The sequence below is a fragment of the Calliopsis andreniformis genome, chromosome 3 (genome assembly GCF_051401765.1).
Source record: "Calliopsis andreniformis isolate RMS-2024a chromosome 3, iyCalAndr_principal, whole genome shotgun sequence".
NCBI lineage: Eukaryota > Metazoa > Arthropoda > Insecta > Hymenoptera > Andrenidae > Calliopsis > Calliopsis andreniformis.
In genome coordinates, this window is record NC_135064.1 from 25,255,792 (window position 1) to 25,273,371 (window position 17,580).

At 43.1% G+C, this 17,580-nt stretch overlaps 1 protein-coding gene across 1 annotated transcript in view; it reads left to right on the plus strand.

The window, feature by feature from the left end:
• Positions 1 to 17,580, plus strand: part of Kug (FAT atypical cadherin kugelei) — a 248,546-nt gene that overhangs the window by 199,665 nt on the left and 31,301 nt on the right. The window contains exon 5 of the mRNA XM_076374792.1: positions 7,190 to 7,251. Coding sequence (XP_076230907.1) covers positions 7,190 to 7,251 — 62 coding nt within the window. The remainder of the gene's footprint in view (positions 1 to 7,189; positions 7,252 to 17,580) is intronic.

A 17,580-nucleotide genomic window follows, 5' to 3' on the forward strand; every position in this document is an offset into this window, starting at 1 on the left:
TCAGTGTATTCGCGCGCGTGCGCTTTCCCCCGAGCTACAACATATTACTCGCCTGCTATCTGATCTAATCTCCCAGTTACCGTTCCCAAAACGCCATCGTTATCCGTTATTATTCCCTTGGTTTCTTTAAACTAGAACAATGCTTGACCGTAAATGCAACGTTAATGTGAATGGAGATCGTGTAGAACTGATTTTCGACCAACAGCTTATGCAATCTTGTTCATACTATGATCCTTATATATAAAATCTCATCCATCTTTTCAGAGGCATTTAAAAGAATATGTAATTGATTATAGACATCATTCATCGGCCTGTGAAATCTGATAGAATCATGAGTAATAAGTATTTTCTTTTAAGACAGTTGAATGAATGACATGCTCCTGGTTATGGTTGTATGAAACTTGCATTCGTTTCCAAGACCATATTACTTTCTACTTTCCCTCTAGATTTGAAGTATCCTGTATAAGAATCCCTCTGAGATATTTCGAATCAGGAATTGCAAAATTCAGAGTAATTAACATCAGTTCGAAATACACTGGTCAAAGAAATTATGGTATAAAAAAGTTTTGGGCAAAAATCGGCTAACTTTGACTGACGATAACTCCGCGAAAAATCATCGTAGTATTATGATCATTTTTTTAAATCACAGTTTGAAGTCTTGACTGTGAGATACTATGCCTCAATTTTATGTTTAGTGCACCTTTACTATTGTAGCATCGTAAATCTGAAGGCATGTTTATCGTATTGAAAATTCCAAAGTTTGGCGAAATACACGGACTTCCTAGAATTTTTTTCGGGGATGAGCTTCACAGCAGCATAAAAGTGGAACCTTTCCCTTTAATTTAAAAAAAAGATGAAGTTGCTACGATTTTTTTTCGCTAAGTTATAGCACTTTAAACTAACCCTTGCATTTTGATAGCACATGGGGTAGTGCCAATCCATGGCAAAAATGCAAGAGTTACTTTAAAGTGCTGTAACTTTGCGAAAAAAAATCGCAGCGACATGATCTTTTTTTTATATTAAAGGGAAAGGTTCCAGTTTTATGCTCCCGTAAACGGCATCTCCGACAAAAATTTTTTCAAGTCTGTACATCACGTCAAAGCTGGTAATTTTCAATACTGCAAATTGCAAAATTTAGCCAAATGTGGGGATGCGCAAAAATTTTTTTGGGGAATATCATTTGCAGTGGCATAATATTGGAACCTTTCCCTTTAATTTAAAAAAAAGATCATGTCGCTGCGATTTTTTTTCGCAAAGTTACAGCACTTTAAAGTAACCCTTAAATTTTTGCCATGGATTGGTACTACCCCATGTGCTATCAAAATGCAAGGATTACTTTAAAGTGCTATAACTTAGCGAAAAAAAATCGGAGCAACTTGATCTTTTTTTTAAATTAAAGGGAAAGGTTCCACTTTTATGCTCCTGTGAAGCTCATCCTCGAAAAAAATTGTAATAAGTCCCTGTATTGCGCCAAACTTTAGAATTTTCATTACGGTAAACATGCCTTCAGATTTACGGTGCTACAATAGTAGAAGTGCACTAAACATAAAATTGAGGCATAGTATCTCACAGTCAAGACTTCAAGCTATAATTTAAAAAAAAGATCATGATCCTACCATGATTTTCCGCAGAGTTATCGTCAGTCAAAGTTAGCCGATTCTTGTCAAAAATTTTTCAATGCCATAATTTTTTTGACGAGTGTAAATGTAGTTTTTATAAAAAACTCCACTAATTTCCACAACCTCGTTGTTTCAAGTACCAAGAAAAAAACACAGTTTCATCCCATTTGAAAAATTTGTCCGCCTCGAAATCCTACTCACTTACATGTTCAAGCCAAACAGACCGCAACAGCAGTAAACCCATCGGAAAAACTGATCACGCTATTTATTTCTAAGGCAGTCGGTCAGTCGGATCGCGCGCGGCTGGACCGATAAAAAAAGAGGAGGAGGAAGCAAGAAAATAAAAGCGCGGTGGTCAACGGACCAGCGTCGCTTTAATGCGCCCCGGGCCGAAATAAAAACCAGCGGAGCACGTATTTATCGCAGCGTGAATGCACTCCAGGAATCGACGATAAAGCGAGAAGCTCGAGAACGGCTCGCGAGGGCCACGCGGAGGACGCATTGTTCGCTCGATGATAACCCCGACGACATTTATAAGCGATACGACTACCCCTTTTTATTGGTCGCGTGTTTCCGCTCGCGCCCAACTCCAACGATTGGTCCCACGTCCACAAGCGTGCTCGTTCCTTCCACGACCATCGTCGAGCTCGTTCACGAGACCACGGGCTTCCGCGACTTTTTCTCGACTGTGGGAAACGCGGACAGAGGGAAGCCAAAACGAGGTTTCATAATTCGGAACCGGCAATCCGACCACGGAAAGTTTCTCCGCGGCTTGGACAGACTGATGAATACGAATCAGGGGACACGGTTGAGTTTTTAATTACAGACCCGTCTTCTGCGGTATAAGCGATTTTCCGCCCTGCCTCCCATCGATCGTGGCTGGGTGCAAATGGCTGCTTATGAAATTCGCCGGGGAAAGACAGCGTCTTGACACGAGAATCTTTCACTGATTATTATGAATGGAAGCGCGGTTGGGATTTTGAACTTCTTCGGTCTTATTTGTAATTTAGGAATCTGTGTGTGTATTGGATCCTGTGTTCTAAGAAGGATTTTTCTAATACTTTTGGTAAACTACAATTTTATTTAGTAGGTCTAGAGTAAGTGGGCACATGTCCCCCTTTAGTTCGCATGGGAAGTCATAATTTATGCCGAAAAGGATTGTTCAACAGTGGAGCGCTTTATTCAGTGTTGTTTGTTTTTATTCAGTGGTCGCGATGCCGCTGCGAATTTGTTCGAACGACAATCGAATAGAGTAGGTCGATGGACGGCGTGACCGAAAATGGGACAGGAGGTTGGGCGGATTTGAGAGATTGCACGACGGTAATTTGCAATTCAAAACGATACGTACACGTCGAAGGGTAGCAATTGTTTCGATTCTCATATAGGGGCATTAATGGCGGCTCGGAACGAGACGCTCGTTAAATTTCAGTCCATCGCGGTCTCGTGACTCCACGATTCCGAATAGACCGCCTTTGACGCTCACCGGACCAAGATGCTCAATTTGCATACATAAATAAAACGAGGGCCACGATAAATCGTCCGAATCGCGACGCCGCGAGCCCTCGTTCCGAGCGTTTGACGGAAACGAACCACGCTCCGCGGACTTCTTTTCACTAAATCGGTCGAGTGCCCGCTTCCTGAAGCATTTCCGGTTTCGTTTCGAGCTCGTAAAATTGAGTCGGTGTCGAGGAATGATATCGTGTTTACGATTTTTCTACAGTCTGTGTATATAATTACCTCGGGAATGATTGCTGATATAAAAGGAACGGTTAATTTGAACTTTTGAAGATAGTGTGTGGTATTGGATGTAAATTATCTGGAAGTTTATTACCGAGATTTTAGTGATAATTCATTTCCAATTCAATGAGAAGCAATAAACCTGTGCTATACCTCCTGATATATAGAAATAAAGAGTTCGCGTTGAATTTCAATGAAGTAGCATAAATATTGACGTTGAAGAACAATAGTTATTAACAATTTGTAGTAAGCAATAAGAAAATTTTGATTGATATTGTTACTTCATCAGATATATCCATGTGTCGCGAGCTATGACTCGGAACCTTGATTTCGTGGGATCAGTCAACCAATCAGTTGAATCGACGTCATTATGCTGTTCTCTCAGAAAGCTATAAATACAAGCCTGGGATCACTAGTTCCTCAGATTTCATCCTGGCTTCGTTCAGGGCGGGTCTCTCCCAGGGTTCCCTGTAGCCGTGACCCTTCCCCCTCTCCTCTCTCCTCTCTTTTTTCTCTCTCCTCTCTCCTCTCTCTCTTTTTTCTCTCTTCTTTCTCTCCTCTCTCTTTTCTCTCTTCCCTCCCCTTTTTGGATTCTCATTTTTCCCTTCTTTTCCCTTTCCCCTCTTCTCCGTCTTATTTGATTAGAAAAAAAAAGAGAATTTGGAGAGAGGAGCGCTGAAACAAAAGGTGACTCTTCAAATATAGAAAACGATCCCCGCATTTCTCGGTTCATCAAAACCCAGAGGTAGACTTACAGAAGTAGTTTCCACAATACGGTACATTTCAACACGATGTTGAAGACTTTTTACATTCCCTGCTTTTTAAAATACCTACTACATTGCAATTAAATTGTCATTAGTATATCACTCTCGCAAGTCAAGTGGTGTCAATATATTAAAATGCCATGAAGTTGAACTAACCACCAGGAATTAAAAGACCACAAAGACTCGATGTTGTCGGCGTGTTCTCCTTCCCCCGAGGAGGGTAAAAAAAGATACCTCCCAGGAAGATCGCGCGTTGGCTTCGGTCCCACGCTTTTCCACTGGTGTATTTTTCACCGTCATAAAGTATTCTCTCGAGGGGCTTCGAAAAATCCGCGGTTGAGGATAGGTGAGAACGCTCCCGGCGCGTCCACTGGGAGACGACGCGGGCAAAAATAAATCTGTCGTCATCTGTCATCGGAGTTCCTTCCGATGGGACCACCCAGCACTCTGCCTACCGAGAACGAAACAGGACTGTCATACACCGAGCAGGAATACCGCGAATAATTTCATCGTGTCAACGTCGATTTCCGATAACGAATTCCTAGGGAAAAACTTGTCCACGCGCGACTTTACGCGCGACTCTACGCGCCTCTGTCGCCTGGTGTGCGCCGCGGGTGAGAATCGACGCGAGGCCGTCGACATCATCCAACATGATGAGGGTGAGGAATGAAAACGAAAAGCAATTATTTAAATGCGTTCCACGCCGCGGAACCCTGTGTTCACCGTGTTCTGGCGTCGCTCTCCTCCACCTCCCTTTTTCCTCGCGGACGACCTCTCGTTTCTCGCCGCCACCCTTCCCTCTGTAACCACTGTCTAAAGGGTGTCGTGAAATTTGCGGCCGCGTTTTGTGCTCGCGGGGGCGTGAAGAAGAGTCTAATAAATGAATCTAATTTCCTTTGTAGCGTCTTGCTTCTGCAGTTTCTTCTGTAGTACGTTAGCAAGAAAAGAAGAACTTTATTTCATGTTTTTTTCCTCCGAGGCTGGTATTAAGATTGCCTGAGATTTATATCTGCATATTGTTTTCAGAATAATGCGCCGGATTTAAATGGCTACACTTTTATGTTGAATATCTTATATTACAAAAGTGTTTGAATTAATTGCATTAGAATATTATCCTAGTTCAGTCGTAAATGGTATGATAATTGTCCAGCAGAGTTAAGCTAATTGTAATTGCTTTGAATTACTATATTCTATGAAATCATATAAAATCATATAAAGCTTCAGATTCATATAAATATCCCTGAAAAAGTTAAATTCCCACATTTCAATTTTATCGCGAACATTACTTTCCTAAGCTTCATGGAACCCTTCATGCTCACCATGTACATTTCACCTGACACGTCCCTATTCCCTGATTCACTGCCTCGTTCTCTTTTTTGTTCTCGCTTTACCCGCGATTCCGACGAGAAAAGCTTCGCGGTGGAATGTCGTCCGTTATTACTGGGCTACATGTCGAATCGCAGGGCAGAGAGTATGTCACATCGTCGAGCACAGGAACAATGACGTTTCAGTTGACGGACCCTGTCGATGGTCGATGGATTCGATTCTCTTTGCGAATTTTCCACGAGACCCAATCAAACACCGCAGCCTAGCGCCCCTTGCCTGACCAAGGAGAGAAGAGAATCTTGTTATTACGGTTATTAGAGTTTGTCACGAACGTTTCGGGAAAATCTCGAGGTCAGCGAGACGTCTACTTAACCAGCTTTACGACTGCAGGATCGAAATCGGGGATGTTGGCAGAGTCGGTGAGAAAAGTGGCGTCCTGGGATCGAGGGAATAGTCTACTTGCGAGTTAAGTATTTATGAAATTGCGGTCTTAGGATAGCTATTATTATTTCGAGGGATCTTTATGTTTGTGAGCAGTAGGAGATATTAGCCTCTTCCTACCTACTCCAAAAAGATGATGTCCAAAAAATGTTTATTTTATTACATAGAATATTCGACAAATATTCACTTAATAGAGACTCAATCGCTTGGTGTGTGTTCATATTTGTTAATGAAATTTTTTAATTAGTCCAGCGATCGTGGTTTCATTACATCACGTTTCTCCGAAATTCAAGCATTTCTCCTCGATTCTAATGAATCGACAGAGAACAGAAGCTTAAAACATCGCGTAACCTTCCTCTGTGGATCGTCAAAGACTTTCGAAACATAGAAAAGGCTTCCCCTATAACCTGATTAGTACTTCCTGTCGGAATATAAAATCTGCGCCGTGTTTGTCATCGTAACCGGAAGCCGTATAAATTGGGCAAAAAAATGTGCGGTCGCGGCTGGTGTACAGGACACAATTTCAAAGGCTTCGCTTTCGGGGAAACGCGTTCAGGTCGAAAACTCCGAAAACCCTTCGCATGCACCGCTGTCCTCCAACTTTCGCGACGAAAAATCATCCACGGTATCTAAGAGGTTCTTGTTATCAAGGACTCGTTCCTTTTTTTTAAATCTTCATCGGTGGAAAAACGTGCAGAGGACATGTGTCGTGGAAAGCAATTTGCGAGAAGAATGTTACAATTCCGAGAACGAGTAGGGAGAGCTGCGAAGCTCAATTACTATTTCGACGTTCGAGAAACGTCAGCGCAGCAATCGGGAAACGAGGCTGTGGCGAACAATAGAGGCGGAAATTCTCTTTTCCAGGCGGGGATTATTTTTCGACGACACTTGAGATCGGCGCAGCGCCCCCACTGGCTGGGCAGTTTTTAGCGTTCCCTAGGAGAGCTCTTGCGAGCCAAAAACGATTGTCCATGACTTGGAATTAAACCACGAGTACTTCTGTCGCCGGTTATCGAGTACTCGAGTTTCCACGGAGAGAATTTTAGAGATGTCCTGTCAGCGAGGTTAGGATAATTGTTGAGGAATCTAGAAAGAGTTATGGACAATGAATAGAATCCAAACTCTACTGTTGTGTGTGTTGTGATTAATTATGATATAGCAGGAATAGAGTACTTGACTGTCGTTTCGAGGGATTTGATTGATGGGAGAACATCACCCAGAAACCTTGATCGAAACAGCGTTTAATCAAGATTTATGAAGCTCCATCAGCAGCCTAATCCTTGGCACGATTCTGTGTTTCAGGTTTGATCACGACCAGCGGCAGGAAACTGGATCGGGAGAACCAGGCCGAGCACGTTCTCGAGGTGAGTTTGCATGTAAATTATCTCTCGGAAAAATATTTGTAATTCGATTCGGAGCCATGTATCAGAGGCTATCTATTGTAATCTGGAATTTTTGGGTGATGGACCACCTTCTGATTAGATTGCCCGCGCAGTGAGACAGCAAATGGTTTGGGAAATTGCGGAGTCAATTTTTGATCGATGATACTTGGACATTTCCTTTCTCGATTGCATCACACGCTAAAAAATCTACGAAATTTTAGAGTTGTATTACAGTACTCCCCAAATAAGCCTCAATTGTATTGCCATTTCTGTTTGCTATCGAGAAATGACCCAAGCCAAAGCTGTAACCAGATAATACAGGAAGGGCCAGGCTCAGTGATTTTGAGCGAGTTAAATCTTAAAGATCCCGACGAGAAACGGTAGCTAGCTTAGCAGTTCCTTAGCTCGCGAAGTAAGTTCAGCGGAATAATCATCTTACGTTAAGTATAATCGTGCGTCGGAGCGCGTAGTTTACGCTTTGCTCGTCGACGATGTACGCGACCCGCCACGCTACGTCGAGTTAAGTCGGATTCGAGAATAAAGCGGGTTAGGAGAGTGTACCGACGACGCTGAGTTTCCTGAATCACGACGCGATGATAAAACGTGGACCACTGATCCTAGTTTCTGCTCATGAACCTGGGCTTTCTGTACCGTCCAACTCATTAACTCGCGAATAGAGTTTGAAAATTGGGAATCGAAAGGATGGAAGATCGTACGAGCACTGTTACTGGTGTTTGACTTTCATTTAGAGAATTTTTATGATCCAATCACTGGTTTTAATGAGTATAAACTCGAAAGTGTTAATTTCATTTCACCACCTGTTAGTAAACGCTGTCTATATTCACCCCTCAAAATTTAACGATATCTACTTGAAAATTCCATTTCATCAGCCATTGAAGATGCAAGTATTCAACAACACTAGCTAGGAGCAATACTAAAAGACATTGCATCCGTGGAACACATTCCCGAAATATCCCGCCTCGCCCTTTCATAGGTAGCACGCCTTCTCTGCAAACGAAGCTCGTTTCGTCTCCACGTTCCGCCGACAACTGTCGCCGGAATCGCGAGATCGGCGAACAAAAGACACCTGGCGAGACACGATATGGAAGATTAAACCCATTCTGGGCGAGATCTCGGAATACTGGATGATAACGAGTCGTTAAGGCAAATCGAGTTTCCTAACGGCGTGCTAGCGCTAACAGGTGATAGGTCGATTACCGATGCGCCCTTTCTGCCTCTTAGTTTCGTCTTCTTTCCCTCCCTTACTCGGCAGGTCCCTCAAGCCACTGGTTCAGTTCGTTCTATGCCCTCCCTGTTCCCCTAATATTGTCAGACTGGAAATGAGGAAGAAAATCGCATCCTCCCGAAGATTGAAAAGTAAAATGAGGAGTGCCTGCTGTCTCTCGAACGAAGGCTAGAGGGCCAGGTTTAAGGGTGTCGTTCGTCCAGAGAACGAGGGAGAAGAGGCGTGAAGAAGGGCGAGAACAGGACGAGAGGGAGACGTCGAGGTGTCGGCGTGCGAGAGTAGATGGAGAATCAAGAACGAGACGGGGTGAGACATTTCTCCACGGGTCGTCATTGGAGACTCTTGGGGGGTCTCCCTCGACACTCGGATTAAAGGAAGAGCCGACAGTTCTCGCCGCCCCCGTTCCACCGTCGTGTGTGTATCGCGAAGCGTCGGAATTTCGTTACAATGGGAAGAGCAAAGGAGTATACCAATCTCCGGAAAAGGCTCGCTAGGCGCGCCACGGGCTAGAAATAAATAGAACCTGCTTGAAATGGAAGCGGCTGGGGACGTCTACTTGGGACGTCTACTTGGGACGGCGTAACGAGCCTCTGCGTGTCGCCAGATGAAAAGTGCAAGGGACGAGGGTCGTCTCTCGCGCGCAATCATTCGACGTGGCATATTTTCTGATCGAGTTGAATTTGTTAAGGTGCCATCTATTCGATTGAAACGGAATTGGGGTGGTATCGTCCAATTTAGGGGTAGTTTGGGAAACTGCCAACGTAGGTGGTATAGTCGGAACGAAATAAAGTGCCTTCTCAAGGTCGGTGAGGGTCCTCTCTATTATTACCACTTGTGTCTTATCATAAATTTTAAGTTTTAGCTACAATCTTCAGCTACTTTATACCCATTATACCCATATTTCTATAGTAGAAACTTGTTAACTTTCGCAAGGTCTCTTAATAGATGTCTTAATTTTGAAGTCTGCTAGTTCAAAAAGTAGCACCTAAATGAATTCTCAGATTAGAAAAGCGGGCTTTTCAGAATTTCAAAAACCCCGAAATCAATTGTTTGAAGTCACTTGCCTGGAATTTCTCTTTAATTATTTCACATATACGAGCTCCACGTTATATCAACCGTGCATCAACCAGCATTTATCTGAGTCAGTTACTGTCAGCAAATTTCATGCATTTCGAAAAGTTGGAACACGTAGCTATTCGTTGTCTAGCGTCACTCGAGCTCCTGGCAAACTTATTCAACGGCGTCTGTTTAGCCGTCGAGTCGACGTCGCGACTAAAGTTTCGCGAATCGAAACCGCGATATCTCTTGTCAGAATCTCGTGATATGTGCGCGTCGCGAACGGTACGTGTACAAGTACATGCATATACATATGATAAAGCGCGTTCGTATGGTGCACAGGGAAAAGAGGAGAACTCCGAGCCGACTTACCGTACGTATCTACTTTAATCAGAAAAATTTTTCCATCGTATAAGAAGGGACTAAGTTACTCTCGAGACGTTCCGTCTGGGAAATCTGTCCTGGGTATCGATTTCGATGCGAAATCAAAGGTGAAATGTAGAGATGGGAATGTGGGAGGAATATTTTCTACGGACAGAATGGTCCTTCTGACTACCTGGACTGACATAGGAAAATTCTTAATTTTAGGGAAAATTGAATTTTTCTAAGCTGCGCTTTTACTGTTTCTAATGTTTGATCGCTTCATGTGAAATTGCTGCCAGCAAATATTAGTATGGCATTTCTTTACTTTGATTAACGGACTGCGAGATTAATTGCATAATGTTACTTAATAAAATGGCGATGATATGTAGATCAACCCTCTCATTTTAGTATTTTGGAGTCTCCGGAATAAAATTGTAAGTTTTAAATAAATATTTCCTTACATATAGTTCAAAGTAAACTAACAGATAATAAAGCATCGCATACATGATTTAATTTGCATTTTTATTCATAGAACTTCTGAAATAATCAAAGTGCGCACATTTCATCTCAGATAAAATTACATTAATTTCATGCTAATAGAATTTCCACGGGAAAACATTACGAGATTCATTTAAATCATATTTCGGGTCATGGCAGATGAAACTTTGCAATGCAAATATACGACCTCTTGCAGTGCTCCAGATTAATCTGCCTCGCGAAATAATGATTCCGAACGATATTTAATATCAGGAGTATACATTTACATTGGCCTCATTACTGAGTAACGTTAAAAGAAAATTAGCAGAGGGAAAACAAGGAGCGATGATTCTCTTTCCAGCAATAACTAATTATTGGGTAGGTGACTCAGCAATTCATATAAAATTAACTCAATTATTATCGCGTAGCTTGTGCCACAGTCTTTCGTGAACGTTCGACGATAATTAATCGAATATATTATTAGGAAACGTGTTCCCCTTAATTGCACAAATGAGAATACATAGTTATCAGCGCAGAGCTTCCATAATTCGAATTCAAATATCGAAAAGTGTCCCCTCGCGACACTCGTTTATCAGCAGAGACACGACGTACGATCCTCTCTGTGCACGGCGCCTCTGCGTTTCCATTTTCGCTGAAACGTCGCGCGAGTTCATTCCACGATCCGCGGCGTCCCTTTTTTCATAATTCTGCCCATAATTTACGAGCCCCGTGCTGCATTCGTAGGCGTGCAGGAAACTAGAAACCGCTTTTCCTCCGCGCGGAAGCACGTCTCGTGCTCTGTCGTCGGCTGCTTTTTGCCTGTGATAAATCGCGGCGCGTTACCCGTTGCGAGAATCAGCCGTCGAAGCGGTTCTGATTCTGAAAAACTGACGTTCTTGCTGGACCCACTTCCTTCTACGCCCCTTTTGCACTTGACTGTCAACCAGTAAAGAAGACATTGAGAGACCTACATTGTTCTTTTACTGAATCCTGTCGATGACGGTCGACAGTCCAAAAGTTTGCTTAACCTGTTTCCTCGCTTTGTTGGTAAAGTTCGAAGTGTTAGAGAATCGACTCGTAAGAAGCAGAGACGATATTTGTGTGGTGGCGGGGCAGAAGGAGGATTTACACTATTGTGTAAATTCATGTGGATAAAGATGACTATATTGAAACACTTTATTGATCATATAAATCAATTAAATGGCTAGGTGTTAAAACTGATTAGCTCCATTTTTTAAAAAGTTGCAGTTTTAATAATAAACTACTTAGATAGCTGAGTAAAGTCACTGATTCATAAAAAAAGTATTTGCTATAAGTTAGATCTGAATGATTTATGTACCAAGCCTTTCTGTTTCAGGTAGATTTAGAACATAGTTGAAGTGTTTCCACTTCAGTGAAAAATGTACTACCAAAGATTTTACGCTGCTGTTTGAATTCGCTGTTTCAGAGTTCGGTGTTAACGTGAACGTGAATGCGCGTTTAGCCGCGTGAAATATAAAAAGTGAACCGTGCAATTTAAATATCTCTCCAGCGCTGAAAAATTCAGTCGCCTTTCTGACTTTATTTCGAATAGAAATTAAAAATTACAGTAAACACTGAAAAGTCCACCGCAAAGATTTTTCACGTGACGTTTCATTCAAATGCAAAACGTTGCTAAAATTCCGGACGGAAAGCCATCTCGCGGGAGTACGGAATCTGTTTAAAATATGTTTCTCGGCGGAAAAGCTGTTTATTCGCTGTTCTAAATTCTACAATTTCGCATGGGATTTAAGCGCAACATTTTTTAGTCGACCTCGCAAACATTCTTAAACGCTTCTGGGACTCGGTCACTGTCTGCGATTTATAGTACCTATCTCTTCTATCTCTCGCTACCAAAGTGATGTCATTCTCTTTGTTAAGAGGAATTATATTATGTAGCCATTGTTGAAGCCGTTGCTCATCTCGACAAACTAGGAAACACAAAATTGTGATAAGTATTTGCCTCTTGGAAAGGAGAAACGAACCTACAAGGAAGGAACTTGGATTTCAGAGTTTAGAAACGTAACAACTTTCGACAGGAAAGGGAAAATTATAATTAAAGTCAGAGCTAGTTGACTTGTACTTTTTAATCTCAGGAAATATTATTAATAAAGCATAATTGGCTAAATAGGACCTTTGCTAAATTAGTCAGGCTCCATATGTAGGTATATAACTTAACAACGTGAAAAATAGTAACATGGTCCTACTCACGTAAACTTCTTCCAAAAGGCATCCAGGCGAAGGTAGTTCCAGTAACTTCCTCCTTTCCGAGAGGCTCAGCGCTCTCATTCTCGAGATACGTTCTAGATATTCGATGAAGTATCCGAAGTAGGCTTGAAACTTGCTTACTGGCGTGCATAGGACGCGGAGTGTCTCACAGATACAGTTTCGAGTATCTACTTGGAGAATAGTCGGTCGAAATTTATGATCGATGGATACTGTGGTTAAACTCGCTGAATTCTTCGTTAATTGAATGTGATCCTATCAAACTGAATACCCGATTCTCTGAGAACTTCAACGTCCTGCGATATCGCGTGCAATTTCCTTCTGGATTCTACTATTTACGAAAGTATTTCGATAAGGTAATACTAGTGGTCCAGAATTTCGGATGCTCCACACGCAAAGTGTGATCGTGTCTCGACGACGAGTAAATCTTGGATAAAGTATATTGAAGCGGATGAGGAATGGAGCTATTAGGATGGTGTTTCCTTCAGAGACGCTGTATTTGTAGTGTCGTGGAAAATTGCTGACGGAAAAAGAGCCAGTGTCTAAGATATTGCATCGTGCGGTGCATAACTGTGAAAGCTTTGGCCCGACGCGCGGCTTCGCCAAACACGCCGAAAGCTTTTTGCCACGGTCTTATTAATAGGGGCGATTTTTCACGCTTTTTCCACCGTCTCGGTTCTTCCTCACGGCCACTTTGCCGCTTTCTCGACCGAGCCTCGCGACACGCGCTAAAATATGTCAGGGCCGGCGCAGCTGAACCCTCTTCAGCCTGCGCCAACTGCATTAATGAGGATGCGGCCTGGCACTCGCGCTATCGTTCACGAATGCTTTTTTAACTAGTCTGCACGTTGTCTGTTGGCTTAGAAATTAACGCGTTGCATACGTGAAGAGCATTGGGAGTTGTTATCTTGAGATATTTTTTCTTTTTTTAAAGCCTGCATCCATGAAAATGGAGCATGTTGAAAAGTCGTGCAGTAGTTAGTGTGTTGAACTAAATCACCTTGTAGAAGAGACTCTCCAGTTTTGTACGTCTAATCAGCAGCTCCATCGTCACGTAAAATTTCAAGTGAAGTTACTCTGCTGGTAGGCACTTGATGCTACACCGAACCCCTGCGCCAGTAGCTAAACTGTGAGATAGTTTTCGGTAGCCAGCTTGCCAACTCCTGGCTAGGTGGTAGTAGCATCGCGGAAAAATATCGTGCGTGTTCAGCATCTTTCTAGGGGTGGTTAACCAGGAGAGCCACGTATTACAGGGGTAAGAAGGAACGAAAAAGGAAAAAAGCACCGATCGTCTAGCGATGTGGTAAAGAAAGAAAAGGGCTCGTTCAGCAAGGGTGAATTCTCTTTTTCGCCCCATTTTTCATTGACTTCCCCTACTCTTTCTCTGCTCTCATGTCTTTCGCACCTTTCTTTCTTTCCTACCCCTGTCGAGAGAACCCTCGCTCGCTATAGACTCTCGAATCCGTCGCTAAAATTGCTTAATTGACATTCTTCGTGTCCCCTTTTGCACGCTGTTCGGTTATGAGACGACATCCAGCTTTATTTCTGATCTCGCTTGTATTGTAACAAAAATTTCCATTCTGAAACCCGCGATAACACCACGAAAGAACTGGGTGGAAGGACGAAGGGGACATGAGAGGATACTCAGACGATTTGCGAGGGAGGATCTAATTCTTGGGTCACGGGGATTTCAAAATTGCACTCGTATTCATTCGACCCTACCAATAGAGCTGGATTCCTTTGAACCTGTGCTTGATAAATGGGAACATTTGAAACGGGGCTTTTAATTGAAGGGGTCATAAGTGACTTAAAGTGCATGCTGGAAACCATGAAAGTACACGCGGGTGTTATTTCTGTAGGATTACTTTTTGGTTTCTTATACTACTTGGATTTTAAGTAGAAAGAACTTGCATTGAGTAGGCAGTGTCCCTCAATGTAGAAACTTGTTGCTATGTTTATCATAACGAGAAATTATGTAAAGTGATTACTTCAGCTGTCAGATATTTTGTTCACGTTTTAGAAATGTTTGAACGTGAATTGTTATACAGAATGTTTGACAACAGGTGCCAGAAATTCTAAGGTGTGATTCTGCATGCTAAAATAAGACGAAAATACGCGTCAAATATGTCTGACTCGAGACTTATTTTTCTGACTTCACTGTGTTTGACTAATGCACACTGACAGTAGAATGAGTCCCGAACCAGACACGTTTCACGCGAATTTTAACCTGTTAATTAACCGAGTACGACAAAATATTCCTTTTGGCTTATTTTAGCATGTAGAATCACCTGTTAGAATTTCTAATATCTGTAGTCGAACACCTTGTACATCGAATTCAGAAATTGCTCCTCGCTATGATCTCGTCCAAGGAGTCCTTCGAATTTTTCCTATCTCATTATTTACAGACTTAGATTCCAACACTCAATTATTTATATATAATATCCATTTACAATATTTCACTTTCCAGAAAAGCAGTATCTTTAAAAAGAGCAGTATCTTACGTTAATGCCTTCCATTCGAAAAAATCCTCATTTAAAAGACCGCAAACAATGGTGCACCTGTCTCCTCGCATGGACACTATTATTTCCCTCGCCTCCGCTAAGAAGTACCAATTATTTTGGGAGCGAATAAATGGCTCGCGGTTGTTTCCACGGCGGAGCGCATTTATCTCGCCAGCGATAAAGCATAATTGTACGTGGGCCAATCCAAATCCTTCCTCCGCGGCCCCTCGTTTACTCCGGATGAAAAGTATTCTTTGCGCCGACAATGAACTCGGTCTCTTTATCCGCTGAGCGTTTTCGCGAAGCCACTCGCCAGCATTGTCATCGCGATGGATACATCCCCCGCGCCTTTCCATAGCGACGTGTACACGCTGCGTCGCCCAGGGGCATCCGGTTCCCTTGATTTTCGTCTCGTTACACGCTTGCCTTTTGCTCGATCCCCGCGCCACGGGAAGCGGAGGAAAGCGCGCATCCTCTTCGCGCTTACAACACACAGGAACTTTGCGTGGCGACCGCGCATAATTAATGACGGGATGGTTCCTTGGCTCGCCTCCTTCCGCCTTCTGTTTTCTGCCACAATGAAATGCGGAAGAGTGCTTTTGCTTGTGGAAACGTCCTCAAAGGGGGTGGAGGGAAGCAGGGGGGAAGGAGATGGGAAAGGGTAAGCGAAAATATAGTGGGTGTGGGTAGCGAATGGCAGAGGGTTAAAGAGAGGTGAAAAAGTGAGGACAGAGTGATTAGAAGGACGAAATAGCGAAGCAGTGAAATCTAAAGAAATAGGAGAGAAAGATAGTGGGGGAGGAATAGGAAAGGGTGTTAGAAACGCAGAGATAGAACAAGATGAAATATTCCTGTCGCTTAAGCAATATTAATATCTGTAGGATGCTCTAGAATCGGCGTTTTATAAAAGGAGAGGTGATTCTGTATGAAAAAGCAAGTCCGAAAATGTGAAATATTTTTCATATCATCATAGAGACACCGTTTTTTCCACTGGGACATCCAGTCTAACTTACACTAACTTCCTAAATGTTTTAATATACTTCTCGGGGTACTTGTGAGCAACTAGAGTATGAAAGAGACTTTATAGTATACCCCAAGAGACAGGAAACAACGGATACTCAGAAAGAGGAAAGGGACAGGATACGAAAAAGAAAGGCAACAGTTAATGAAGATAAAAATAGAATGAGGAGAGTGGGAAGTGTGTAATGAGACAATTAGGAAAATGCAGGCAAGGAAAGAAGCCAGAGGAATTCAGTACGCAGTGGAACAGGAAACGCCGGCCAGAAAAAGCAGAAAGAGCACCGAAAGAGAATAAAAAGGAAAGGAACGACTAATCAGGATGAGTATTCAGAATTCTAGACGTCGGAAATGTCTACCCGCGAGGGCTTCGCGTGCTACGGTCGAACGACCCGGCAGAGAAAATACGAAGCAGCCGCGAAAAAAGTCTGACATAAAGGGAAAACGTATGCGTGAACTCGCCCGGTTCAACCATACCATTGTCTCGGATTCTATAGCGACGATGCGTTCGCGATTCCGTGGTTTCGCTACTTTTCGGGGGCCATCTGGATGCAAAGATTCGCCCCCTGGCTGCCTAGTTCGCGACGCCCCATACTCTTCTATTCTACGTCCCATCTCCCATCCATGAAAAGTAACATTTCAGGGAAAACATTCTTTGCGCGCCATCACCAGTCACACTTCGATACACCTACTTCACATAAACCCTCTTCTATCAATATCCAGGCGAAAATTCCAGGGACACGTCTCTCCTCGTTTTTTCTCGAATCCCAGCGCAGCATCCTTTCCAATTCAAATCTAACCACGTTCAAACAGTAAAGAGATCGCGATAACCGATATTTACCAGTTCCACAAGATCCCAGATTATTTGCGTTGCACCGCAACGCGGATATTGAAGAGCACAAGATTTCAGGCAGAAACGGTGGGCTCGGATATCTCCTCGTTCGCAGCAAACAGTTTATTGCGGCAAGACCCGAACGTCAAAAATAGCCAGAGGATATAGGAATTCCTCGGCGTCGTCGGGATATTGCCGGACGTAAAACGCGAATTCGCCGCTTCTGGCGACCGCCAGCCCTCGAATCCCGAAGCTTCATCAACATTGTCCCACTTAAAAGCGTTCGTTGGTCACGGAGAGTTCTCCTGTATCTGGAGCACACACGAGTCCCTTCACATAGGAAACCTTACGGTCGCTTTCGCGAAACCCGTCGCTCCGGTACCGCCGCCGGCCATAGTTATTAATTACACGATCTGGCTGCTCGTTAATTGAAGACAAACTTCCTTTACGGGCAAAAACAAGTAGACAATTAAGAGAAATACTGGACCGCTTGAGGCGCAGTCAGCGGATCTTCGATTGCGTTTCCTCCTATCTCCTCCGTTCCCCCCCAATTTCTCGGGCTGCGTCTAATTATT